Source organism: Sinocyclocheilus anshuiensis, unplaced genomic scaffold (assembly GCF_001515605.1).
Source record: "Sinocyclocheilus anshuiensis isolate Anshui unplaced genomic scaffold, SAMN03320099.WGS_v1.1 scaffold874, whole genome shotgun sequence".
Taxonomy (NCBI): Eukaryota; Metazoa; Chordata; class Actinopteri; order Cypriniformes; family Cyprinidae; genus Sinocyclocheilus; species Sinocyclocheilus anshuiensis.
Window position 1 is genome coordinate 1511655 of NW_015538065.1, and position 26719 is coordinate 1538373.

Here is a 26719-nt window from a genome sequence, read left to right on the forward strand (position 1 = left end):
ATAATAATAATAAATAATATAATTACATCTTCAATCACATTGATATACCCCCCCCCACCGCCAATTTATTTTAGTTATTAGCAATATTAACTACAAATGAATGCTGTCCACCCTGTCATGTATGTGTCATGAGTCTAAGTGGCCGACAGGGTGGACATTTTGAGCTTCAAATAGCATATTAGCTTACAACAAACTGTGACTAGCTAAATATTTAGTCTGGTTGTTGAAGCGAATTTGGTATATTCAAACTTACATACTTTGAAAATACTGTATTCGAATCACTTCTGGCGTATTTTATGGCAACAGGGTGGACATGTTAAGCTTTGGAAAAGCAAGTAAGCAAACTCATTCGAAGAAAATTTGTCAATTGAAAAGTCACCAACTTACTCACTTCAGCCGTTGAAATTCCTGCCACTGAAGAGACAAAAAAAAATCTGTTGTGCTGATGTCACTAAAGTAGATGGCCTTTTCTTAAAGGGGCGGATTCCCCAATATGACAGGGTGGACAACCATTCAAGGGATATGACCAAACTCTTCTTTTTTATTAAATAAAAATATTGTTTTTATTACCAAATGATCAATACACTCAAATTGAGTAATATCTTATTTAACAAAATATTAATAGGAGAACAACATTTTTTAAATGTTATGATTTGACAATATTCTACTATCATTCAAATTCAATGAGCAGTGCATGGGACATAGCAAAATAACACGCATCCTTTTACAAAACAAAACAAAAACAAATCTAGAAAATGTATCTAAAGCCAAGTAATGCTTTTGTTATGAATATAAAAACTTAGCTTAATATAACACACCCTTTCATAGTCATTTTTAAGTTATCATGGCAAATGAGTTGTTAATGTACAGGACACCAAAAGGCACCCTACAGTGATATTGACCCTCCCATGAAGTTGTAAATAATGAATAGCATTGCATGGATCAATGATGAGCATAGTGAAAATTTGCATCAGGTTCTGTTGTATGCAAATCAGACAGACAAATCAATAATGATCAACAGTTCCTACTGATTTGATTTAACTATATGTAAATAGCTGAAGAAACAAAATTTGCAAAGTTTAAAATCTGACCAATCAGCATCAAGTAGAGTTGTGAGTCATTCACCTTGCTCATTGCTTTCCTCTGTTTCGCAGGAGTGTGTGAGGAGGTGTGTGCAGGATGCCGAGAGAAGTATTCGTGAGGAGTGTGACCTGAAGTCAGAAAGAGAGAAATGGGCCCTACAGGACAGACATGAAGAGGAGATATCTGAGCTACAAAGCAGGTAAAAATACCCATGAAACACCCCACCTGCTCACCCCAGCTTCCTGTTGTGATGCATCTCAGCTATTCTCTTTCTCTTTCCCACCTTTTGTAAATTTCATTAGTTTCTCTCTTTGCATCTCTCTGCTTTCTCCCTTTTCTACAAGAATCCTAGAATATATAGATTTAGTTGTCTTCAACAGTTTCTCCACCACTTTCTTTCTTTCTTTCTTTTTTTAAAATAATGTTCTGAAATGGTGCACGACGGTGCGTGTGTGTTCCAGGATACAGCAGCTGCAGGACAGTCTGGAGCAGGCCTGCAGGGAACGCATTCAGTATGAAGCAGAGTTTAAGGTCAGCCCTTGTAATGAGGTCATCATGAATAAATGAACAGCTCTAAAAAGGGACCTGCTCAAATCCAGCATCTGCAACACCCTGCAACAAAATGACGGAATAACAGAACTTTATCTTTTCCCGTGCCAGCACGTCCTCTGACGTTTGGTTCTTATTAAGCTTAGTTTGTTTCCCCCCATGAGTCTGTGTTCCTCCTTGTCTTAATAGACAACAGTATTGACATTTGACCTTTTGCTTGAAGACGTTTCCATCTTTGGTCATTATGATGATCCACCTGTCTAACTAAAATTCAGTCAGCATGTTTGTGTGCTTCCATCTTCTTCCTGTCTTTCAGAAGGTGCAGGCCAGCTACAGGCGGTTTGTGGACTTGACTGATTCCTCCCTCCACTCTGATTACCTCTTAAAGCTGCGCAGACTGGGGAGAGAGCCAGGTCTCATGGACACTGCGACACAGACTGATGAGATCACCTCCTAACTGTGATCTTGTGATGGCAGTGTTCTCACATCACAGCGTCTGGGTATTTGACATGTCACAGCAGTGTCCAGTACATGCTGTACCTCCTATCTGTGATCTTGTGATGGCAGTGTTCTCACATCACAGCGTCTGGGTATTTGACATGTCACAGCAGTGTCCAGTACATGCTGTACTTGGTCTAAAATCATTTTTAAGCATTTGTCAAACATTTTCTAGAAACTATAAGAATATTTGTCATTTGATGCACAGCAGAATTATTTGAGTGCACCGCAAAAGCTTGAAAGTGGTTAAAAAACTATGAAAAACATCTCAAATATACTTTCCTTCATACGTTTATCTTCCTCAGTCCCAAGATTGAAAACTTTACGACCTATTTTTTAGTTATGAAATGTGTTGACAGTTGCATAATAAATAGGGAAAATGCATATATATTACTGTACTTTATAATGGTATATTAAAATGTTAATTTTTGCAGTTTTGTAAGATTAAAGTGCACTACAGCATATTTTCTCTGTCTGCATGTAAAACTATGTTGAACTAATAGGTTTAACTAACAGATAAAATTTGAATAAATACATCTGAATATTTAACACCATTAATCTTATTTTACATTGTAGTGTAGAGATTGACACTACTGATGAACAACATATTAAATATGTAATAATGTCCTGGAGCAGCTTACCCATTGTTATTGTTAGGCCTATTTGAATTACATTAACATGTATTGTGTGTATTGTTACCCACTGATCCAAATGTACAGTATACTAGATATTTTCACTGGAAATTGTTGTATGAAAAAATATATATGTGCCCTTTCACAGCAAGATTCCATAATGATAAATAGGCACACATATTACAGGTAAAAAAAACAAAACAATATTTAAAAAAAATATTGGTGCTGTTGCTAACTTGCTACACAAAGAATTTCCAAACAAAATGACCTAGTTTACTAGACGTTTGCTAGTCGTTAAAAAGCCTAGCTATTTATCAACTACCTGCTTTAAATACCATTTTCAAAATGCCATTTAAAGTCTTTTGATGAATTGGGACTGCAGTAGAATGGCTGAAATTGATGAATGAATCGTTTATAATTGTTATATTAATATTACATAAAATTATATTAATATTAGATAAAATTGATATGGCTGTCCAAAAGGGCGTCAAAATTCCCAGGGCGCTATCTAAAGAGTTGTGGGCTGTAGTAGCATTACTTCACCGCCGGGTGTCAGTGTAGGCAAGCTTTTACTCCTCCGCCTTAACGCCTTGGGTCCCATCAGCAGCGCTTAGTCCATAATACACTTCCTAAATGTAGTTTTCAGATGTAATAGACAGGCATACAAACACAATTAATTACCAATTTTTCACATACGCAGAACGCTGAAAATCATTGCAGTTTCATTTGGACGGTAGAGATATTTATTAAACAAGCTCTTTATCTGCTGCATATCTTACTAAGCTTGTCATTAGTGTCGTTACCACCAGCATGAAATGTTATTACATGCACCGTTACCAGCGAATGCACTGGGGGCGCTGTAGCTCCGTAAGCCGTCGCTTCTGAATGCACGGCGTTGATCGGTTGTGATCGGGTGCCGGGGATCACGATCATCATATCAAACGCAAAGAGAAGCAGTCACAGAAATGTACGTGCACTGGTATTATTTATTTATGGATACAGAGAATCCTTTACATGAGCGTTGGGGAATATGTTTGCATGGTATATGGATGTGTTCGTGACTGAGGTGATTTAATAGCACCTCTACTACATGCGGAAAAACAAATCCCCCAAAGAAAAACCCGCTCCGTTAGTGCGCACTCCAGCCGGAAGATGGGATTTTTTATTCGAGCGCGCACACCTCCCCTTTCCCCATCCCTCCTGCTCTCTTTCTCTCCCTCTCCCTCTTTCTCTCGTTCTCAAACAACTCAGTCTGTCTGTGTGCGCCGAGCGTTAGGAACAAGTCGCACTAGTCGGATTTGCAGCCAGAGAGAGAGACACATCGAGAGAATCCAAGCAGGACAGACGAGAAATGAACTATCTAATGACTTGCCACATCCGAGCACATTCTCAAACACCCTGCAACCGAGACCCATGAATAAGGATTGCAATATTTTTTTCCACCCTGGAAAATCTGGCAATAATTTTGTCGGTCTCGGCACATTTGTAAATTTGTGTCCATTTGATATGCTTGTTTTTTTAATTTGCATTGATTAGTTTCGTTTAGCTATCTTTGCGTTAATTATCCGGATTGCTTGCTGCCCAACATTTCGAGTGCATGCGGAATTATTGGAATCTCGGAGGCAAGCAGGAAAATCCAATTGGAGAACTAGAAGAGAGAAAGAGAAGCAGCGAGATCTGTCCAGCATCAACATGTTCTTCTGAAGAGGCGAGGAAAAGCTCATTCCCAAACCATCATCCATCTACCATCACATTCCCGTCCTAATTCGGGGGGAAAACAGAATGAAGCGGGAGTGAAAAGGGAATGGGAAAGATAGGTCCAGTCTGAAAGCCGCGGGAAAAAACAAAACAATATAAGCACCACGAAATAATACTGGAAAAGTAAACTCTTGCAAGAAAAATTGCAACAAAACGGCTGTGGGAATTGAAATTGCGGCGGAGTTTTGTCCACGAGCTACTTTTCCCTAAAGACATTTTTTGTGGAATTCTCTCCTTAAATCCACACAGACTGCACCTTTGTTTAATCTGTCCTCCTGTGTGTGTGTGTTTTAGTAGATATCCATGCAGGCTCCCAAAACACGTTGTTCCAGATCACACTGACGGATTCACCTGAAGCACACACGCTTTGTTCCGAGTCCAGAGATCTCCAACCTCTGGGAGAGTATCCCACACAGCTTTGATGGGAGTAAATAGACGGAATTCGGGATTTCAAATGGCGAGTCGGGGTTGTGAAAATGGATTGGGAATTCTCCTGATATTCTTAGTGGATTTACTCGGGATCACGGCGTCCAACATGGAGCCCATCTACTGGAATTCCTTGAACAAAAGGTAAGAGCCGCAACTAAAGGCATTGGGCACGGCGTTGGAGATAGTCAAACGCCTAGTATTTTCGCGCAAATCGTTGAAGGACGGCTTTGAAACGTCTCTCGCAGGGGGAAAGAAAGCTGTTAAGCGCTATTACGCAGACAGGCCCCTTAGTGGATAATCACGAGTCTGCAGAAGTTACGAGCATCAATGTCGCCAGACTAATAAATGCCACATTTCATTGACGGTGTGTGTTGAGGAATTTAGCCGCCACAGTTACCGCTGTTTCACTGGCTCTCCTTCAGATACGCTCCAGTTAGATTGGCATGCATTTTAGTTGCTCAACACGAAGTATTTTTCCGTCTTAATGTCATTTAAACAATGTAACCTTTGTACAACGTCCTTGCTTAACTTGTGGGAACGTGTAGAAGCCACCAGAGCTGCTTCAGTCACCAGCGTAACTTCTGTCAAACAAAAGAGATAGTTCTGCCAAGGTGCATACTTGAACATATCGTCGACACCTATGCACACCGGGCCATGCAAAGACGTTTACATGAATTCAAAACCATTTGCACTTTTATTTATACGTGACAACTCTGTTAAATAGGCTACAACTCCAACTTTAAACGAAACTGAAAAATGAAAACTGGTAGAACCTTCTTAGGGACTATTATTAGTTAGCAACTTATCTGCGGTCATGACAGTACTTAAAACAAAAGAAGGTGTAAGCTTTCACTCTTAGTCGACACCTTACTGGACTAGTTAACGTGGAAACAGCTAAAGTGAAAAGTTTTACACGCAGGTGTTAACTTTAGATGGTCAGTCAGTCCCATTTCACGCTACACAATTTATTACTCCAGTCACGGAGGTGACACGATTTTCCCTGACGCAGGATGGAATAGTGGGTAGTTTACAGCTAGATTTCTCGTAGTATATATCTGTAAACAAGGGGGCGGGTTCTGCAACCCAGCATCTGTGAATTCATTTAGTGGGGAGCCAAAGAAACCCATGCAAACGGCGTGTCCGGCACATAAACGACGATTTATGGCCGAGCAGACCGCTTTCTTTCTTTCTTTCTTTCTTTCTTTCTTTCTTTCTTTCGCCCTTCTGTCATTACTGGGCTTGTTTAAATGGACACCCGGCGTCGTGGGAGCACTTGTGTGCCCGGTCTAAATCGGTATGTGGGTTATGAGGGGCTATTAGTGGTGCCACGAGCTCTTGAAAGACGAATAGGTTTTTAATGTGTCCATGTGGCGCATATACCGGGCTCTGCGCTTCAACAGATGCTGCTGGGGGGGTGGAGGGGGTTTATTCTGTCCCAGTGGCCGCTGGCAGACGCTCTTAATGAGGGTTCTTGTCGGTGCTGCTTGTGTTAATCTAGCAGGGGTTTGTGGGGACCTCATTTGAAACGGGAGCGCGCACGGGTGAGAGGCATGACCGTGGAGCACCGAGGACAATGGTTTTTAACTGATTCAATCACTTGTAATCGATGTAAGTCGATCAGCAGTGGGCGCTGGTTTTCTCACGGATTCTTCGCACTTTAAATTATCCGAATTTCGCTTCATTTCACAGTGGAAACTCTCACAATTAATACAACTTTGAAAATCTGGAATCTGAGGGTGCAAAAAAAAAAAAACTGATTATTGAGAAAATCGCATTTAAGTTTGTCCAAATGAAGTTGTTAGCAATGTATATTACTAATCAAAAAATATATTTACGGTAGGAAATTTACAAACTATCTTCATGGAAGATGATCATTACTTAATATCCTAATGATTTTTGGCATAAAAGAAAAATCGATCATTTTGACCCACAATGTATTATATTGTTGGCTATTGCTACAAATATACCCGAGCAAATTATAACTGGTTTCGTGGTCCAGGGTCACATATTGCTGTCAAGTGTTCATTTTACACATTTACATACTCACTCAGTAACACTTGAAATGAACAAAAAAAGAAAACAAAAATGTGTTTTTGGATTTTTTTTGTTGGGGGTGCTAAGGAGGGGCTTAAAAGTTCAGAGGGGGTGCTAAAAAAACTAATTAAATTGAGTAAAAGAAATGAACATCTATAAACCTCAGCTATCTAAATAGCATGCAAATTCAGTCACCTTGTGTTTTTTATATACAGCAGCTTAAATTAAAAAAAAAAAAAAATTCTGTGGTATTAAATTTCTCATATGCCACTGTTATTAGTAATATAACTTCTTATGCCAAATGCCAAATATGACACCCACAGAGAAAGTAGGGATTTTTTTCTTTTTTCATTGTTTTCTTTTCTTTTCTTTTCTTTTTTTACACTATCTATTTAGTCATTTTTTCTGACCATCAAGTGTCAGTCACTCTCAATGCCAACTGGCAGGAAAACATGGTACATTCTAGCCATTTTTTACAATAGATAAAGTGCCGACAATTCATACAACTATTTCCACACAGTGGAATAGCGGACGGGCACGCACGGCACGCACTGCGGTGGGGCCCCACGATAACCTCCCCCTGCTGAGATGCGTCGTATCATGTGTCGACGATAGCCAGAGATATTGTCAAAAGCATCAAAAATTGGCAATATTAAGAGGATTTAGCATTTCCAATTAATGTAGGCCTGTTGCATTCTTCTTATTATTAGGCCTATTATTATTATTAGGTTACTTTTATTATTAAATTATATGAAATTATTGCCCCGCAATAATTTCATAGCGCATCACCGCATGACGCGCTGTGAGGATAATTAAAGTTTAGGCTATTAGCTTACTCCTCATTGAAAATGTTTTTTTAAAAAAGCTCTATTCATTTATACAATGAATTATAGGCCTATAATTACAATTATTAACACCGCGGTCATCAATGAAAATTAAGAGCTGCTTTATTTCGTGCACCGATTTTCAAAAACAACCTGTTTTCGTCTCATGTTTTTCACTATACGGGTAGTTTCGTCTCTCGTTGTTTCAGAGAATATGCGCCGTTAATGTAGCCGTAGAACGCTCCGTCAGTTTTTTTACTTTCACATTCTCTATAGTGAATTGACTGACGTTCACTGGCATTACTCTTGCGCACGGTTTGCGCGTTGCTTGACCCCTCCCCCATAATATTAATTGTTTATAGGCCACATATTAGGCACTTCTTTTTTTTTTTTTTAAGGTTTTTAATGTTTATTTTTCAATGTTAATGAAAGAGACACCAAAAAACAGGAACATCATTAGGAAATCCTTGGGGGGGCTGTGCCGGGGCTAAGCAAGTTTCTGATGGGGCTATAGCCCCGTCAAGCCCCGCCCTAGCGCCGCCACTGATGGTCAGTCCATTGAATTGGCAAATGAAGCATGCATTGTTAATGGCTCACAATATCAAAATGGCAAAATATCGGCAGATTAATTTGCCTGGACAATCTGCCTTACGTGTTAAGCACCATACATTACATATTAATTAATGTTTGGTTGTATTAATCACTTATTATTGTGTCACATGTTAGCTTGAACACTGTAATGTAAAGTCTGGTTTCTTTACACAAACACAGCGTCGCCATATTCATAATTGATTTGAAAATACACTGTGCAGTGTAAATTTGGCTGCTCGCAGACACACACTTACAAGACATCTGCACCGTGTGGTTTTGCTCCAGGCTACAGGAGTCTGCTCAGTTCGCACTAAAAGTAGCTGTACGCAGGTTACATTGTTGGCAGTGCTGTATATTTAATAGGGATCAGTGAACCTCTGCTCCTCAGTGCTTTGAAGATGAGGTCCTGCACCTGTAGAATGTTTTATTCACCTGCTCTATCCCATCACTCTCTCCGTCACTACTACTACTCCATCTCAACCTCTCACGATGGCGCTGCCTTTCTCCTCCTTGTGCGAAATTAGAAACGTGTAGACTTCAGAGGAGCGAAGAAACAGCTAAGAAGTGATGGGGAGGAAAGAGGGATCGAGAGAAAAGGGAGGAACAGCAGGGCGCATCCTTAAATGTACAGAAATCAATATCTTCTAAGCCATGAATGTCAGTTTGAGTTAGGCCTAAGAAAATGCAAGTCCAGCACAAAGATCACCTTGAAATTGTCTGCTTAGGGTAAAAAAAATCTATAAAGCAAAAATTGTGTTTGTTCTTAGACACTGCAGTTTAATGTAATTCCGGAATGTATATTTAATTAAGGGGGCGTAGATGAAAAATGGTTTCTTGAGATTGAATAGGCAGGCACGAAGCAGGACTTCGAGGGCTTTTTTTAGTAAACCGTAATGGTGTTTTTCAGTGAGCTGGCTTGTCTGTGAAGCGTCCTTCACCTTCTGACATTCACACCCCTTGATACATTGTTTACACACAAGAAAGACAAAGTGTGTTTGTGTGTCCTTGGCCCTCTCTGGATGAGCAAACACATCTCTGACTGATGTTCTGAGGGGTCAGTTAGGGCTGTGTAATTCTTCCAATTGACTATGTTGAGATGCTGGTTGGGTAATTTGATCCCAAACGGTTACTAACGGTTCAGAAGGTTTCTGTGTTCTTCTGTCTAAATCACTGTGCGTTTCAGTAATTGCGTTTCAGAGATTCAGATCCAGCTCAAACCTGTGGGGGGTTTTCCGATAATGAATTCAGATGAGCGATTGTGGGTAACTGTAAGGATTTGTGTGTTATCATAAATGTCACAGGATCTGTGGGTGTACGCGTGATGGGCCTTTTGTATCAGCGCTCGCTCTCAAAGAAATATGTTACCCCCACTGGATTTTTAATAATGAATTTATCGCAGGCTAATTGGGATCGGATAAAAGCACTAGTTAACCGATCTCAGGCTTAAGACGAGGCAAAGTACGAGGGAAATTTGGGAAGGAGGTCGTTGGGAGAAGGGAGTAGAATAAGACACAATCTCAATAGGTCACTGACATACATGGTTGTGTTCAGAAAGTCCGAATTTGTAAGTCGCCTTGCATAAACATCTGCTAAATGAATGTAAATGTATAAATAAACATAGAAAGTTTTTTTGACATGCTCACAAATGGATTAGAGGATTGAATCTGTGTTAATTCGCTAAACTGGAGAGATCCATTTAAGCTTCCTGACTGGATTCACCTCCGTTGGTCAAGGAAAATTTGGTTTTATTCAGAGAGTTTAAATGCTCGACTGTGTGTGCAGCATCACTGTTGTCTAAAAAAAGAAAGGAAGAGAGCGTGTGTGTTTGTGTGTCAGCATATGCTGCTGAATGTTAGTGAAGTGTACGAGTATGTGCTTGTGTGAGCTTATGGGTTTACTTATCTATGTTTTGAGGGTGCAATTGTCCCCAGAAGTTAAATAAATATGTATTTATACACACACACACACACACACACTGTTTTTAAAGAAGTCTCTTAAACTCTGGAGTGAGAAATAGGGAAAATTGTGAGTGTTTGTGTGTGTGGTGCAGGGTCTGCTGGAGGCTTTACGAGCTCTCAGCAACAGGAGCTGTGAAAATGGCTCTCAGCTGATGTGGCAGAACAACTGAAGACCAGACACACACACACACAGGGCTATATAATGGGAAAACAAAGGCGCCTTCCCTGCGGAGACAGCCAGAAGTGTGTTCAGGGGCTGTGTGATGCAAATATAAGGAACACATGTTTACACAAACACACTTCTGTGTGCTGAAATACATCCAGATGTTTGTGGGGTGTTAATTTAAACTATTTAGAAATAATTGAAAGGACGTTGATCGTCACACACACGGTTCGATTGTTAAACTTGTGCTGACGTGCGGGGAACGGTGTGTTCCTGAGAGCGGGCCCCCAGGGGGCCCGGGCCTCCTAAACCCCTGCAGCATGGTACAAAAGTGTGTGTGTGTGTGTGTTTGTGTGTGTGGTCTCACTCTGAACATCTCTCATCACTCTGTGTTTGTTTGAATCTGTGTATTTGTGTGTGCAGGTATGTGATGACAGTTCTCGGAAACTGGGCCTCCTCACTTAAGCCATAATATTCGAACACAGACCGAATATGAAACAGGGAATCAGTTCAGCTCATTCTCCGCTGTCTTCCTTGTGTTTTTCCTTTTCTTTTTTTTTTCTTTTAACAGTAATAAAGCTGATCAGGGTCTGCACCCACCTGCTGCTACAGATGTTAAGACCTTCACTTCTGTTTTCACGCTCTTTCTTTCTTGGCTAATTCCATTCACAGATTTAAAGGGTCACATGAGTGTTGGGCAGGAGGCTTTCCGTGTGTGTGTGTGTTTGTGTGTGATTTGCTTAGTTCTCACACAGACCGCCTTTACTAATCAGGATCATCGTGCTGAAATACATCCAGATGTTTGTGGGGTGTTAATTTAAACTATTTAGAAATAATTGAAAGGACGTTGATCGTCACACACACGGTTCGATTGTTAAACTTGTGCTGACGTGCGGGGAACGGTGTGTTCCTGAGAGCGGGCCCCCAGGGGGCCCGGGCCTCCTAAACCCCTGCAGCATGGTACGAAAGTGTGTGTGTGTGTGTGTGTGTTTGTGTGTGTGGTCTCACTCTGAACATCTCTCATCACTCTGTGTTTGTTTGAATCTGTGTATTTGTGTGTGCAGGTATGTGATGACAGTTCTCGGAAACTGGGCCTCCTCACTTAAGCCATAATATTCGAACGCAGACCGAATATGAAACAGAGAATCAGTTCAGCTCATTCTCCGCCGTCTTCCTTGTGTTTTTTCTTTTAAGAGTAATAAAGCTGATCAGGGTCTGTGCCCACCTGCTGCTACAGATGTTAAGACCTTCACTTCTGTTTTCACGCTCTTTCTTTCTTGGCTAATTCCATTCACAGATTTAAAGGGTCACATGAGTGTTGGGCAGGAGGCTTTCCGTGTGTGTGTGTGTTTGTGTGTGATTTGCTTAGTTCTCACACAGACCGCCTTTACTAATCAGGATCATCCTCTCCTGCTGCTGTAAGGTCCAGCATGGGTCAAAGACACACGCACATACACATACCATCAGGTCTGGGTTTGTCTAATGAGACTGGGAAGTTTTATGGATGGAATGGAATAACAGTTCACAGTATTACTTTTTACTGAATTTCTGATCAAGTAAATGCAGCCCTGGTGAGCCCAAAATGACCAAATCCAAATGTTTGAATAGTATAGCATACGAGCTATATGTTTACGGACCAAAATGGGTGTTTTTGACACTTTTTGGCCAGTAAGCACCACTCTGGCAACCACCGACAATGCCGTTGCACGATTAGAAGAATTTTCTTGTTGTTCTCTTCGGGCTTCCTCTTTCCCCAGAGTTGATTAGATGAATCGTAAACTTAATTAGCCTGAGGAAAACCTCCATACTACTATAGATTAGCCCATGCCACCCAGGCCTGCTTTTATTGACTTCCCCTGCCTCTCTGTCTGCCTTCTGATCTGGAATCAGCTCTGATATGGGAAACAAAGGAAAGGCACGTTTTACATGACTGATTCCAGATCTAAAGGTCTGGAGGGTAAAATCTGTGTGAGATAGCACCGTTTACTCTATACTTCAGCTTTGAAATGTTTCTCTAGTGGTCAAAATCATAGGCGGTCAATATTAATCAGAGGATACAGCCGGTTTGAAGTCAGTTTGGCCATCTGTACACTGTGATTAAGATCAGATATCTCTGTCTGTCTGTTCTGGGGTTGGTCTGTGGGTCTGTAATGGGGTCAGTGCCGCTGCTTGGGCCGAAGGTGACTGATCTCGGAGCTGTAAACGGAAGCTGCAGACAGACACACGGAGCCAGACTTCATTTGCATCATCGTCTCTACAGTGAAGAACACAGGAGAGGAACAGCAGTTATCAACGGAAACTAGGACATCTGCAGTTGTATTCAAAGTGCACACTGCACACAATGTGCAAACCTTTCCTGTCCTCCATGGTGTCTGACTGTGCTGTTGTAGTGATAAGTGTTGTCTGATTTTGACTGAGGCCCTATGATTTGTGTTAAGGCATGGCTAAAAATACAGTGTGTGTGTGTGGGTTAGGACATCTAAAGCCTTTATCTTTATGAAATCCTCCTGACCAGTTCAGTTAAAATGAAATATATCAGGAACAAATAAGAGCTTGTATGTTAGGAAAGATCAGCATATTACTGTTCAGAAGTTTGGGGTCAGTAATTTTCTTCAAGAAATGATATTTAGCAAGGATGAATTAAATTGATCAAAAGGGACAGTAGAGACATTTATAATGTTAAAAATATTTCTATAATGTAAAAAAAAATATTTCTGTTATTTCAAATAAATGCTGTTCTTTTGAACTTTTCGTTCAATATTGATAATAATAAATGTTTCTTGAGCAGCAAATCAGCATATTAGAATGATTTCTGAAGGATCATGTGACACTTAAGACTGCTAAAAATTCAGTTTTGCCATGACATGAATAAATTACTTTATATCAAAAAATAAAACAGTAATTTTAAAAATGTTTTAAAATATTACTGTTTTTGCTGTATTTCTGGTCAAATAAGTGCAGCTTTGGTGTCCATAAGAAATGTTTTTCAATAACATAAATATCTTACCCCAAATTTTGAGCTTTGTATTATTGTATTGTATTTTTATTGTACTAATATATTATTTCATTTATAAATCGGGCACATGTAAATGTAACAACATTTACAAAAATAGCGCAGATGTGCCCCCTCCCCCGTCCACTCCTCTCAAGTAATCAGTTGATTTATCAGTGGAGTGCTTGAGTAGACAAAATGACCAAAATGCCCTAGCATGACAGTTTGTAATTGTCAGTTAGGGGGCCTGGGGTTTGACGTGACCTACTTATAGAGTGTGAGAGATGGTCAATGGATCACGACCCTGAAGGTTTCCTGCCTCACACACACACACACAGTCTTCCCTTATAGAAAGCAGAACGCAGTACTCACAGTTGGTGACAGCGCTAGGGCCGTGTTCCAGCCTAACGAGAACGCATGGCCCTCCCACGACTCCTCTGCACACTTCAGCTTGAAGAATCCATCATGTTAGGAAACATAAACCAGTCCCACCAGCAGCGCTGTTTCCTGCTATTGTCATTGATCGCTTTTTACATGGACAAAACAAATGACGGAGACTACAATTACTACCATCAACAGTTGTAATCAGTGCTGAATCAGTTCCCTTAAAGAAATTGTTCATCCAAAAATGAACATTCTGTCATCAATTACTCACCCTCATGCCACTCAAAACACATGTGACTTTTACTTCTTCATGGAACACCCAAGAAGATTCAGTATATTACAGAATTTTGAGAGTGCGCCTTTTAAAGGGCTGCATAATACTGTATATCATCCAGGACCAGTGTTGGGTAAGTTACTCTAAAAAAGTAATTAATTACTAGTTACTAATTACATCTTCAGCAGTGTAATTAGATTACTGTACAAATTACTCTCTCCAAAAAGTATTTAATTTTAGATTAGGGTACAATTCTCACTATTAACTAATTATTAACTATGACTTTTGCCTCAATATACTCCTATAACTGCTTATTAATACTTAGTAAAGTAGTTGTTAAGTTTAAGAATGGGGTAGTATTAAGGATTTAGAATAAGGTCTTGCAGAATAAGACATTATTATGTCCTATTTAAGTAATAATAAACAGCCAATATCCCAGTAATATTCATGCTAATAACCAACTAGTTAATAGTGAGAATTGGACACTAAAGTGTTACCAATATTCGTATTAACTCACCAAAGTATTTAAAGTGAGAAGGGGACATAAAAAGCATGCATTTTAAGGTTAGACTTAAAATTTGGATGTTAAATCCATTATTGTATTGTATATAAGTATTCTACAGTCTATACACAGTATTAAGTTCAATTACATAAGAAGTAAGTGTAATTAAATTACAGAAAAAATAAGAGTAATCCCTTACTTTACATTTTCAAGGGAAAAGTAATTAAATTACAGTAACTAATTACTTAGTAATTAATTACACCCAACACTGTCCAGTACTACGTAAGTTCTCAGCTAATATCGAAGTTTATCGGTATTGATCAATATTGGATATATTCACTAGCTTTTAATACATTTTATTTCAGTTTTTAGTGTTTTTTTTGTTTGTTTTCGCTAATTATTATATATAACAATTGTATTTTTTTTTTATATTAATGTTATTCTATTTGTAATATTTGTAATATTTAATTTTCAGCTTCTTATTAGCCAGAAGTTTAATATTGGTCCATTCCTACTCTTTTACATAATGAACTGTGAGGCTGTTGTATTACATATTATGTATATATTGATATTGAAAATATTCACTACCTTTTAAAATGTTTCAGTTTTTAGCGTTTTATTTATTTTATATTTGATGGTTTTATGTTTGTTTTTCCAAATAGTTTTATTATTTTAATATATTAATGCTATGCTATTTTATTATTCAACTTTCTTATTATCAGCCAGAATTTTAATATACAGCACAATTGTTATTTCAACTTATTTCTTCTCTTTAACTCCAATTGTCCAATTGTCATGACAAGTTTTTATAAGTTTAAAAAAATTCAACTTAAAGTAATCCATTGTCTTGACTATTTGTGAGTGGAAATAAAGGATATCTTCAAGTTGAGTTAACTTAGTTTAAGTTTACTCACGTTTTTTAAGGCAGTAGGTGAACTTTTATTTCTACGTTGAACCAGCTGAAAATGTTTGTTTTACAGTATTCTTAATAATGAGCTTTCAGGCTGTTGCATAGTATCTTTGAACTTACAAAAATGTAAGTCCTAATTTGCTGGAAAATATTCTGTTTCAGCTTTCAAATTCCATTCACTAACCATCTCAATATGGCACTTAAAAATGTCACACAATGGCTTTACGTCATTAATGAGAACAAATGACATTTAATATCACTTACGTCAAACCTGATTCGATATGTCTTGACACGCTAGATTTAAACTGAATGAGAGAGCAACTGAGATAGAAAGATTTTCAGCTGATTACAGTATTATTTTAACACAAAATATAGTTTACAACCGGTATGGTGCTTTTTGTCGTGTTTAAAGTTGACAGCCCTTAATTGAATGGTAAAGTTAGTTTTTTAGCATTTTGCTTAACTTCTTATTTTGTGTTCCAAGGAAGAAAGAAAGTCACACGGGTTTTAAACGACATTAGAGTTGAGTACGTTCATTCATGCATATGCATCGCTCAAGCATTCATTACATGACTGTAATATCAGATGACACTGCCATTGTTTTTGAGTTTCTAGGCATAGTTCAGAGCAGCGTTTCCTCGACTGTAAGACAAGCGTTAAGCGTTTGTGTGTTTGTAGAGACTGGCAGTACTGCAGGCAGGATGAACCCTGTATTCATGAGCTGGGCGGCAGCTCCAGTTTGGCTCCCGGTGCTGATGCTATGTTTTAATATCGCTTCAATATTTCAGCTGCTTTTCCTATAATTCAGCCCAGCCTTGAGATGCACTTCTGAGTGCAGTCGGCTTTGAGTTTCACCCCAGCGCATTCTTTTTTTCTGTTTCTCTGTTTCTTTCCTTTCTGCAGAGAAGATTTAACGCGTACGTCTGTTTAAAAAATGTTATAGCTCAAAGCGCTGGATCAAATCCAACTTCGGGGTTAAATTTCCTCAGATGCCGGACTCCCTCTTCTCCCTCCTTCAGTAGCGTATCGCTGGCTTTTCTGGAGTCTCTCCTCCTCTGCCCCCTCTGCCTCTCCTCCCCTCAGAACAAAAGAGGTCTCCACTGCGCTTCGCTGAAAGACCTCAAACACACACACACACACACACACACACACACACACACAAACGTCTTAACACATATACTCCTGCTTAAACACTGAATCATTCGCTAAAAATTATGCCTTGCTCGATGAATCCCCCCTCTTTCCACCTTCCCCCTCATTCTTTTACTCTCTCTTTCTATTAGTTTTCCTGTCTCTTAATCCAGTCGCTCTCTCATATTACACATGTTTGGCCAGACTCGGTGTGTGTGTGTGTGTGTGCTGGGTTTAAATAGTTGCTTGTGTTTCTCCACTCCGTTGCCTGTCTTTTCGAAGTGGGTGGTTTGACGGGTTTGTGCCAGTCCGAACATCTCAAATGCACTCTCACACACACAGTTATTCTTTTGAATAATCTTGGTTTTTAAAGCCACAGGCCCATGTCAGAACGTTTTATGTCTCATGCTCTTTGCATGTTTCTCTGCTAAATATTTTGGCAAAGTTAACTTAGCAGGTTTCAAGATTGTAAAATACAATATATCAGAACCATATTGATTATCAGCTAATATTAGACGCTCATTTAAAGTTAAGCTTTAAAAACATTATATGACTATAAACACTAATGACACTTTTTATTTTATTTTATTTTACCAAAAGAGAAAAAAACCTGAAAAACTCCACAGACCTGCCTCTCTGAGAGTATTCGAGTAAATTAGCTGCATTTGTGAGTGACCGTGTGACTCCCACCTTCTCAGTGGCGGTACTCAGTGCTTTACCGCTGGGCGACAAGAAAATCAATCCTCCTTTACCTTTCCTTTACCCCGTCCTTATGCACTTTTCTTTCTTTCTCTTTCTCTCTGCCTTTTTCCTCTTCTTTTTTCAGTAGTGCGTTTCTCTCTCTCTCTGTTGGAGTCCGGCTGTAGTGTAACTCTAAAGCCACGGGAGGGAGAACAGATGGAGAGGTTTTCTTTCTGTCCATCCACCTAAAGAAAGGGGGGTTATAAATGCCAGGCGGAAGGGTGTGGGGGTTTGTCGGGTGGCGGAAACAAAGACTCCCCTAGCTTTTTACTGCACAGAAGTGATGGATATGTGTTTTCAGTGTACACATCAGTGTACACATCAGTTTCTATCTGAACAGCAGCCACACTGAAATGTACTATTTAGCGTACTATACTGGCAGAAGTATCCGAATGCTTGAATACTAAGAAGTGACAACAATTTTCAATCATAAAAATGAAGAAATTGTGTTTTTTAAGCTGAAACGGTTTAGTTTTTATTTCTGTGATTGGTTACGCTAGGTTTTTGAGAGGTACCATGTGTCTGATTTGTTAGTCAGGACAGCAACTGTAAACAAAGTATGTATATATATATTGTGATTTAATGCACACAAACATGCAATCAGTGATAATTTTTTTTTGTTTGCATTGACTGGAAATTTGAGCATGGGTGGCCTCATCCTACATGACGCCACACACATACTTATGTACATGCTTTCAAACACACGCTTAGCATGAGTGGTACAGTGTGTCTTGTTTCATATAGTGAAACACACACTATCAATTACTTTTTTTGCCTGGCATTCCAGAGTTTTCATTTGTGCATGTATTCCTACCCACCTGGTTCATGTTAGTCTCTCTCTCTCTTTCCATGAATAAGTGCCCAGATCTGGGCTGAATGGAGTTTGATAGGCATCGTCAGGCAACAGCGTTCCCTGTATCTGTCTCTCGCACTCAGTAGGAGCCGGGATATTGAGTTTCGCTTGGGTTCGGAAGTGAAATGGGGTGCAGATGAAACTGGTCTGTCCTCACCCTGCGCACTCCCCCTCTCTTTCTCCCTCCCTCACATCTCGGGCCACAGGGTGCTGCCGTCTTTCTTCTGATGGAAATATCACATCATGAAGGAAAACATAGCTGCACTCTCCCCCAGTCCCTGCAGTGCAGATAATTTATTTATTCTTCACATTGGAATTGGAGCGCAGACAGGAACAGACAAGATCAGATTCATAAAGTCCTTCTGTAAGATCTTGAAATGTGATCGTTTGGGGTGTAACTATTTTTTGAAGTGTTGAATGTGATGTTTTTGGTGTTTTGGTGCCTTGCATTTTAAAACTAAATCCATTTAGATTTTGTGGCAATATTGGAAGAGGGAATATTTATTTAATGCAAATAAAAATGAGGCTGTGAGAGATAAAATCGCTGTTACTGTAATGTAATGTCTTAAAGGAACTTTACTTTTGAACTTTTTAAAATGATTTTTCTTGTCAAGTTGCATGTTTCCATTCAGTGTAAGTGAACGGTTACCTGAAAAGACAAAAACAAACACATACAAAATGTAGCTTTCATAATTTCTTTGTTTTGGAGTTTTTGTTATTATACGCAAAAGTAAAATACTTTTTCCTAAAAAATTTTCCCAAATTCTTGTTCCTATCAAGTAGGCTAAATATTTGTCAACTTATGCCCAAAGTATACTTAAGTTTTGATGCAAATGCTAGCATATACATAAAGCTGAACACAGACTTAATTAGTATACTTAATAGGCATAGTATAGTATACTTAATTTGCTTGAAATGTGCACTAGAAAGTTTCATCCTCGTTCACTGTCTGCGCTATAAAATGCGATAAAATATCTTTGTACTCATTTAAATGAGAGTTGCGGGTTTTTAGACACCTACTCTGACTTAAGTCAATAAATCAACATAAAAGTTGCCATATATCGCTGTTAAAGTTGTATCTTGTCAAAAAAAAAAAATTCTGTTGAGTCATGACACAGTTTGACAGCCGGCTAGACTGAGCAAATCTGTCTTTAAAAGCAAACATAATTATGTCAGCACGCTGAAAGGACAGGGGTGGGAAGAGAGGGGGTGTTTTGATTTATCCGTCCATATTAAGGCAACATTTGCAAACCAAAACCATAAACAAAACAGAGCACGTCGCTCAATGGACGTGTGAAAGTGAGTGGGAAAACAAGAGCCAACGGCCTGTACCACTTGACCCTGTCTTAGGGGTGTATGAGCGATGGGTGGATAATCCCCCTACACTCACACCCCTCTGAGACCCCCTCCAGGGCCGCCCCAGTGTAGCGCACTCGGCTGTCAATCACTCCACAAAGCTGTCTGTTAGGGGATTAGGACCCTCTCTTTCTTCCTCTAGACTTCTCTCTCTCTCTATTTCTTCTCTTGTGTGTCTCTTATCTCATTCACTCATTCCCTTCATTGGCAGCTGTCTTTAAATCCGGTTCATATTCTGCTTTTCTGCTTCCACACGTCCTCTCGTTCTTAAACTCTCGCTCTCTTTTTCTCATTCGTTTGCTCACCTCTTGGCTGTAATCTTCTCGCCGTACCTGCTTTTCCTCTCAAGCCGCTTTCTCGAACGATTCTTCGCGTCTGTCCGCTCTATCTCTTTGTCCCATTCGTCCCTCTTCCCTCGTTTCTGCAGGAGAGATGGAGGGGTGTCTGGCAAGGATGCTACCGCTCGGTTGTGCCAGGAGCCGCAATGCAGACACACACGCGGACTGCAAAAAGTGATGCCAAGCATCAACCTGAACTCGTCCAGACCAACACCACCCACAGGAAAGAGAAATCACGAATGCGATCTCTTTAATAGCTCAGTTGTGTCTCCTAGGTCAGTGGTTCTCAAACTTTTGGACTCGAAGGCCCCCTGTTGTCCAACATAATATTTGAAGGCTTCCCAAAATTAGCTATTTCCAGTATTTCTGCTGTAATTATGACAAAGCTGGTTGTTTTTAAACTTTTTAACTGGGGGTATTGATATTAAAGTGGTCCTATTATGCTTTTTCACTTTTTCAACTTTAGTTAGTCTGTAATGTTGCTGTTTGAGCATAAAAAAGATCTGCAAAGTTACAAAGCTCAAAGTCCACTTCAAAAGGAGATATTTTATTTAGCAGAAATCACTTTTCAAAAACTACAACGAACGACTCGTTTGGACTACAACGCATATTTTCCGGGATTTGTGATATCACAAATACAGACGAATGGGACGAGACCTGGTTGAGCTGCACTCACAGCACTTTTCGTATTTCAGAAGGCGGGCTTTCATTTGATACAGGAGCTATTCGAGCCGTTCATGCCAGGCTGAGGAGAGAGGTGTTGTAATAATGTAAAATATGTGAAAAATAATGTGTTTTTCGAACAACCTACTATGAGAGCCTGTTCTAGTACACCCCCAAAACAAAATCAAGACTTTGTAAAAGAGCAGAATAGGACCCCTTTAAATTAATTAGCCAGATTAATTTTGTGACTTCAGAAGTTTCAAGAACTGCATGTTCTTTAATTAAAAACAGCAGTTTTTTTGACAAGGATTTTATTGTTTTAATTATTTTATTATATTATAGTATTATGTAAGAAATACATTTCAGTTTACATCTTGATTTTGTGTTATTTTAAGCATCTTAATTCATAGTAAATTATTTTAATATATTAATAATAATTTATTCGTTTCAATAATTATTCAATTTAAAACAACAGTTACTGAGGTGAATTTTTAAAAATTATTTAATTATGTTTAAGTATTATTTTTGTTATAAGAAATTTCTGTGCTTAGATCCTCCAAGAGACTAAAACCCGAAATCAAGTGTCATATATTTATATATGAATGCAAAAAAATTCTCATCAATCTCATTCATATAAACCAAATATCTTAGCAATGCTATTTGCATTAATTCTATATTGTATGTATACAAACAACAAAGTAAACAAAGCAATTTTAAGAGAATGACCTGATAAAGTTACTTGAATGAGACAACTGAGAACTCATTTGATCCATAGGTTTTTAACCTGGTCTTTTCAAAAAGGGCATCATCGTATATTTGGGTCTTTGGTATATTTTGTCTTGAGCTATGATAGAGCAGCATCTAAGCAATAACATTTTCCTTCATGTGGCCACACACATGCAGGGTTTATGTTATAATGCTGTAGAAGAGATTGAAAGTAGGGATGCACGATATATCGGCCACCATATCGGTATCGGCCGATAAATGCTCATTTTTTCTGTTATCGGTATCGGCCCGATAGTTATCGGTATCGGCCAAAATGTTCATATCGGTGCATCCCTAATTGAAAGCGATTTAAACTTCTTTTCCTCCTGTCCTTCACCTTTCTGTCTTTCTAATATCGGTAATGTGAACGTCTAGGGTTCATTCCTAGAGGTTAACACGATAATCAGCTAAAATACCAGGAATAATCGCAGGCTTTAATCCCTCATGATTAAAGCTCCGAGAAAGAAACCATTTTCCTGTTATTGCAAAAACAGCGAGCGTGTGAGAGAGAGGAAGTGCAGGGTGATTTAATGTGGTTGTCTGTAACGTTATCTCTGTCTTTAATTCATCTTCTGAATGATCTGGTGTAATTAGATTTGTTTTTTTATTCTCTTCCCCTCTGCTAGAGATTGATGCTCTGATTAAACCCACAGTCACATGTGAGAGTTAGGCATGCTTGCTCGCTCTCTCTTTCTCTCGCGTCTAAATAAGCAAGGCCGTAAGTTCAACAGTGGCAAGAAACACACTGCAAGACAATTACGTTATTCTACCTTACTCATTAACCTAACGTTAAATTGATCCAGACTCACATGTATCTAACTGAATCTTCTCTTCTCACATTTCAGTGGGCAGCTGAGGTGATGGTGTTATACTAATCTGAAAGTATTTTACAGTTCATTTAATTTGTATTTGTTTAATATACGTGCAGATCTTATGAATTTATATTATTTGAGAGACATGGAATACATACATAATTAACTTTTTTGCATTTATACACATCAGGGTTATTATTATTAACTAAAACTAAAACAATTAAAAAAAAAACATTTTTATTACTTGAAAAACAGAATAAACATGAACTGAAATAAAATAAAACATCAGCTAAAATGAAAATGAAAAAATACATATATTTCAAAAATGTAAAATAATAAACAAAAACTAAAATAGTATATCAGTGATACTAAAATAAGACTGATATGCAATTTCTAACCAAACATTTTGAGGGGAAAAAAGAGGTGGAATCATCATATATATAAATTAGGTATGTTATGTACTTAAAGGGGTCATATGATGCGATTTCAAGTTTTCCTTTCTCTTTGGAGTGTTACAAGCTCTTGGTGCATAAAGAAGATCTGTAAAGTTGCAAAGACTAAAGTTTCAAATCCAAAGAGATATTCTTTATAAAAGTTCAGAGTCAGCCACACCTACCTAAAACGGCTCGTTCTAACACGCCCCCACATCTCTACCTCACTATGTGGGAAGATTTGCATAACGCCACCCAAATGTTCACGCAAAGAAAGAAGGCGTAACTTTTATTCTCACTGTAGTTTTGTTTACGCTGCAGCCATGTTGTGAAGACGCTGTGTGCTTCGTTGTGAAAGCGCTTCGTCATGCCTAGAGCTGATCTGTGCTGGTCGCTGAGGGAATACATCAACTTTCACCGTGGACGAAGCGGAGTCCAGGAGTCCGTTCTCGACCCCGCCGCCTCAGTTCACGCTAGCCCGGCCTCTGCGCATGCTAAGCAGGGGCTTCCCCTCACGCTAGGCCACTGTGTTTTTCGTTGTGAAAGCGAAACTACTTTGTTTGGTCTTCCAAAAGAGGACAGGGTTTGATGTTTTTGTCTCGTCGCTCCAGCCGGGACACGGCATCAACAGTATGGTGAGGGGCGTAACATTTCCGTCTCACGCTTGAGGTATTCGGCCAATCACAACGCACTGGATAGCTGGCCAATCACAGCACACCTCGCTTTTTCAGACCGATGAGCTTTGTAAAAATCGACGCGTTTCAAAAAGGCGGGGCATAGAGGAGAAACAATAATGTACAGTATGTGGAAAATAATGTGTTTTTTTAACTTTAAACCGCATAAACACATTTCATTACACCAAATACACAAAATAATGTTCTTTTTAGCAGCATCATATGACCCCTTTAAATGTTGAAGTAATTTAAGGCTGAGCTGAGTTCATCACATGGCTCTTTTTTTTTTAACACACACATTCCATATGCATTCATGCACACACCCAGACAAAAGAGTGAGATGCCCCACACATAATACACTCACAGTGGAATGTTTAAGCAAAAGAAGGAGTGATGGAGAGAAAGAAAAGGGAACATATAGGAGTCTAGAGCAGATGGATATGCTTGCGTTATTAATTATGTCTCCTCTGGAGAATGGCAGCTTCCTTTAAGCTCAGCTCACTGCTATTCCATAATGTAGCACAATCAGACAAAAGCCAATAAAGGAACGGGGGAGAGAGGAGGAGAGAGATAATCCATCCTGCCGTAAGCTGCGTCATTAACCGTTTCATAGTGCCATGTCATGGCGAGCTGCCGGCTGCGTCTTTGTGTCAAATCATCACTCTTCTTCTCTCTTTTTCTTCTTCTCGAGGCCGGATTGTGGCGCGGCTTTTCTTTGGAGGCAGTGAAAATGCTGTGTGTGACTCTGGGAATGTCATTGTCATGTGTAGCCTATCATAATTTCGTGGTGACTTGAAGTAACTTTTTCCTCAGGGTTTAACCGGTAAATAAATGCACATATTTTAAAAAGTAATTTATGCGACAAATATAGGCCTGTAATCTAGTTATCAGCAGCCTAGAAAATGTTGTTTTATTCATAATAAGGGGCCCCCTTTATAGTGGGCCCCACGTTTGTCACATGACCAGCTGAATACTATTCACGTATTCCCTTTATCTTGGTTCACCTCATGTTATTCACCACTTTCATTTTGTGAAATCATTTGTAGTCAAAAAATGAGTTCTGCATTTGCATTAGCAAATAGTTTTGTGATTAGGTGTCCAAGACTGTTGTATCTGCTAGCAAAACTTGACACTGTAAAAATACATTTTCAAAGTTGTAAATATTACAAAGATTCTTGGAGAATGTTTTACAAGAAAAATACTATTCAACATCAAAATTTCATGTTTAAGTCAAAGTGTTACTTGCCATTTCTTTTTGTAAAATTTACTAGCAAATACGTTTCGCTCTCAGTTTTTTTTTTTCAATTTAGCCCAGAAACATACTCTACACAACTACACAAGCTTAATTTCATGCATTGCTTTATGTTTGTGGTTATTAGTGTAGGCCTAATTGTCTTAATTTATGTTCCGTTACCCCTTCTGGTCAACTACTGAATTGTTCACAATAAGACCAAAAACATGCATTAAGAATGTACATCATACCTATGTTGCAAATGAGTGACGTAACACGACAAAACTGGATCGCTCTCGTTATAATCTTCACACATATGCGATTTGGCTTGGTTGATTATAAAGGAAGTGATCTACTTTTGTCACGCCGCTCGCTTGTGGCATAGACACGATGCAGGGATATTTCAGGATATTGTGTGAGTGTTAGTGCATGTGTGCTTGGCTCCTGTCATTGGCAGGATGTTGCTGTGTCTGGCACAGAGAGAAGAGGATAAGAGGAGACCATCAGAGATGGGATTAGGAAGAATTACACACAAAGACACACACATAAATTGAGCCTGCCACACACAAACCTCCTCAAATTTACAATCACAGACTCAGTTCTGATTGATTTTCATACAATCAAATACTACATAAAAAAGGACTAGTACATAAGAAGTTTCATAATTAGGGCTAGATAAGGATATTAGGCTGTTTCAGATTTTTTATTTGTTTCAATTCCGATAAATTTGGGTATATTTTGGTTCATTAAAATGTAAATTGTTTATATATGAAAGAAATTCTCGTGGAGTTTTAGACTTAATTTAAAATAGTAGGTCCGTTCGCACCAAGGATGATAACTATAACAATAACAAAAAAATAACGTTTTAATAGTGACGTCCACACCACAACTAAAAAGATAAGGACAGAGAAATTAAGAAATAATGATTGATATTACCATTGGGGTCATTTTTTTTTCCAGCAGAGGAACAATAAAAAGATGACAGCCAATCAGAATCCACCAAATTTTAGAGAGTTGGAGCAGTTAAAGCTACTTCATTACTACATCATTAAAAGAACTAATTCTTGCGAGTTTTTCCATTTATTCCGGGAATGAAAGGGACTGGTTGCGCAGCATGTCACTGAAAAGATTCGGTTCAAAAGAGTTGTTTATTCAAGAATCGTTCTACACTGGTTGTGTTGTAGTTTTTCCTCTGTGAAATGCTAAACGTAGTGCAAGAAGTACATTTATATGCTAACCGGAAAACCACTTATTGGAAGGAAATTGAAGACACGAAAACAGCGTTTTCCTTTAATTGCAATGTTTTCTCTGAAACTTTTCGGTTCAAAAGAGTTGTTTATTCAAGAATCGTTCTACACTGGTTGTGTTGTAGTTTTTTTTTCCTCTGTGAAATGCTAAACGTAGTGCGTAGTACATTTATATGCTAACCGGAAAGCCACTTATTGGAAGGAAATTGAAGACACGAAAACAGCGTTTTCCTTTAATTGCAATGTTTTCGCAGTATTAATAACCCGCGAACATGCGGTGCCGACAGTAAGCAGCTTTTCACACACCATTTCGTTACTTACACCTTTTAACCCAGGTATGCTGTACCACTTTCTCTTACCCCCTTTTCATAATTCTGTGTATACAGTGGCAAATTTGAGATGTTTGAATATGCTTCCCTCCAATAATAGACGCATGTGTATAAATGTGATGAGAGCCTGATGGAGTATTTCTGACTGAAAGCTGTGTGTGTGTGACCTGTTGATGTCTGCAATGCTCACAGACATCAAGCCTGTCATTCTTTCTGCAAACACACACACGCACACATACGCACACACACTGAGGGCCGCAGATGGAAAACCTAATTCTGTCTTTTCTGTCTTTCCTTTTCAAAAAGCCACCAATTACATCCACTTCTCTCTCTCTCTCCACCTCCCTCTCACACGCTCACTCTCTCTTTCCTGTCCCCTTGCTTTAACGAGCTATCTTGTTAACGTCAGAGCCTCTCTTACTCTCGGCCTTTCTCCTTCTCTCGTTTTCTTACCCTCTGCTCTCTCCATCTTCCTCTCTCTCTTTCTGTTTTTGTTCCATTCTTGTAGATAGAGGTGTACACCGAAAAGCTTTTGGCCTGATGAGAGATAAAAAACGAGGGAAAGAG

General features: G+C 39.0%; 2 protein-coding genes across 2 annotated transcripts in view; both read left to right on the forward strand.

The window, feature by feature from the left end:
- The window catches only part of LOC107683581 (cingulin-like protein 1), a 10936-nt gene extending 8847 nt beyond the window's left edge, over nucleotides 1-2089 (forward strand). The window contains exons 5-7 of the mRNA XM_016479655.1: nucleotides 1155-1282; nucleotides 1545-1614; nucleotides 1949-2089. Of these exons, the coding sequence (XP_016335141.1) occupies nucleotides 1155-1282; nucleotides 1545-1614; nucleotides 1949-2089 (339 nt within the window). The remainder of the gene's footprint in view (nucleotides 1-1154; nucleotides 1283-1544; nucleotides 1615-1948) is intronic.
- A 1948-nt stretch (nucleotides 2090-4037) lies between these two features.
- Nucleotides 4038-26719, forward strand: part of LOC107683582 (ephrin-B3-like) — a gene marked incomplete at its 3' end in the record, with an annotated part of 43539 nt that continues 20857 nt past the window's right edge. The window contains exon 1 of the mRNA XM_016479656.1: nucleotides 4038-5090. Coding sequence (XP_016335142.1) covers nucleotides 4942-5090 — 149 coding nt within the window. The remainder of the gene's footprint in view (nucleotides 5091-26719) is intronic.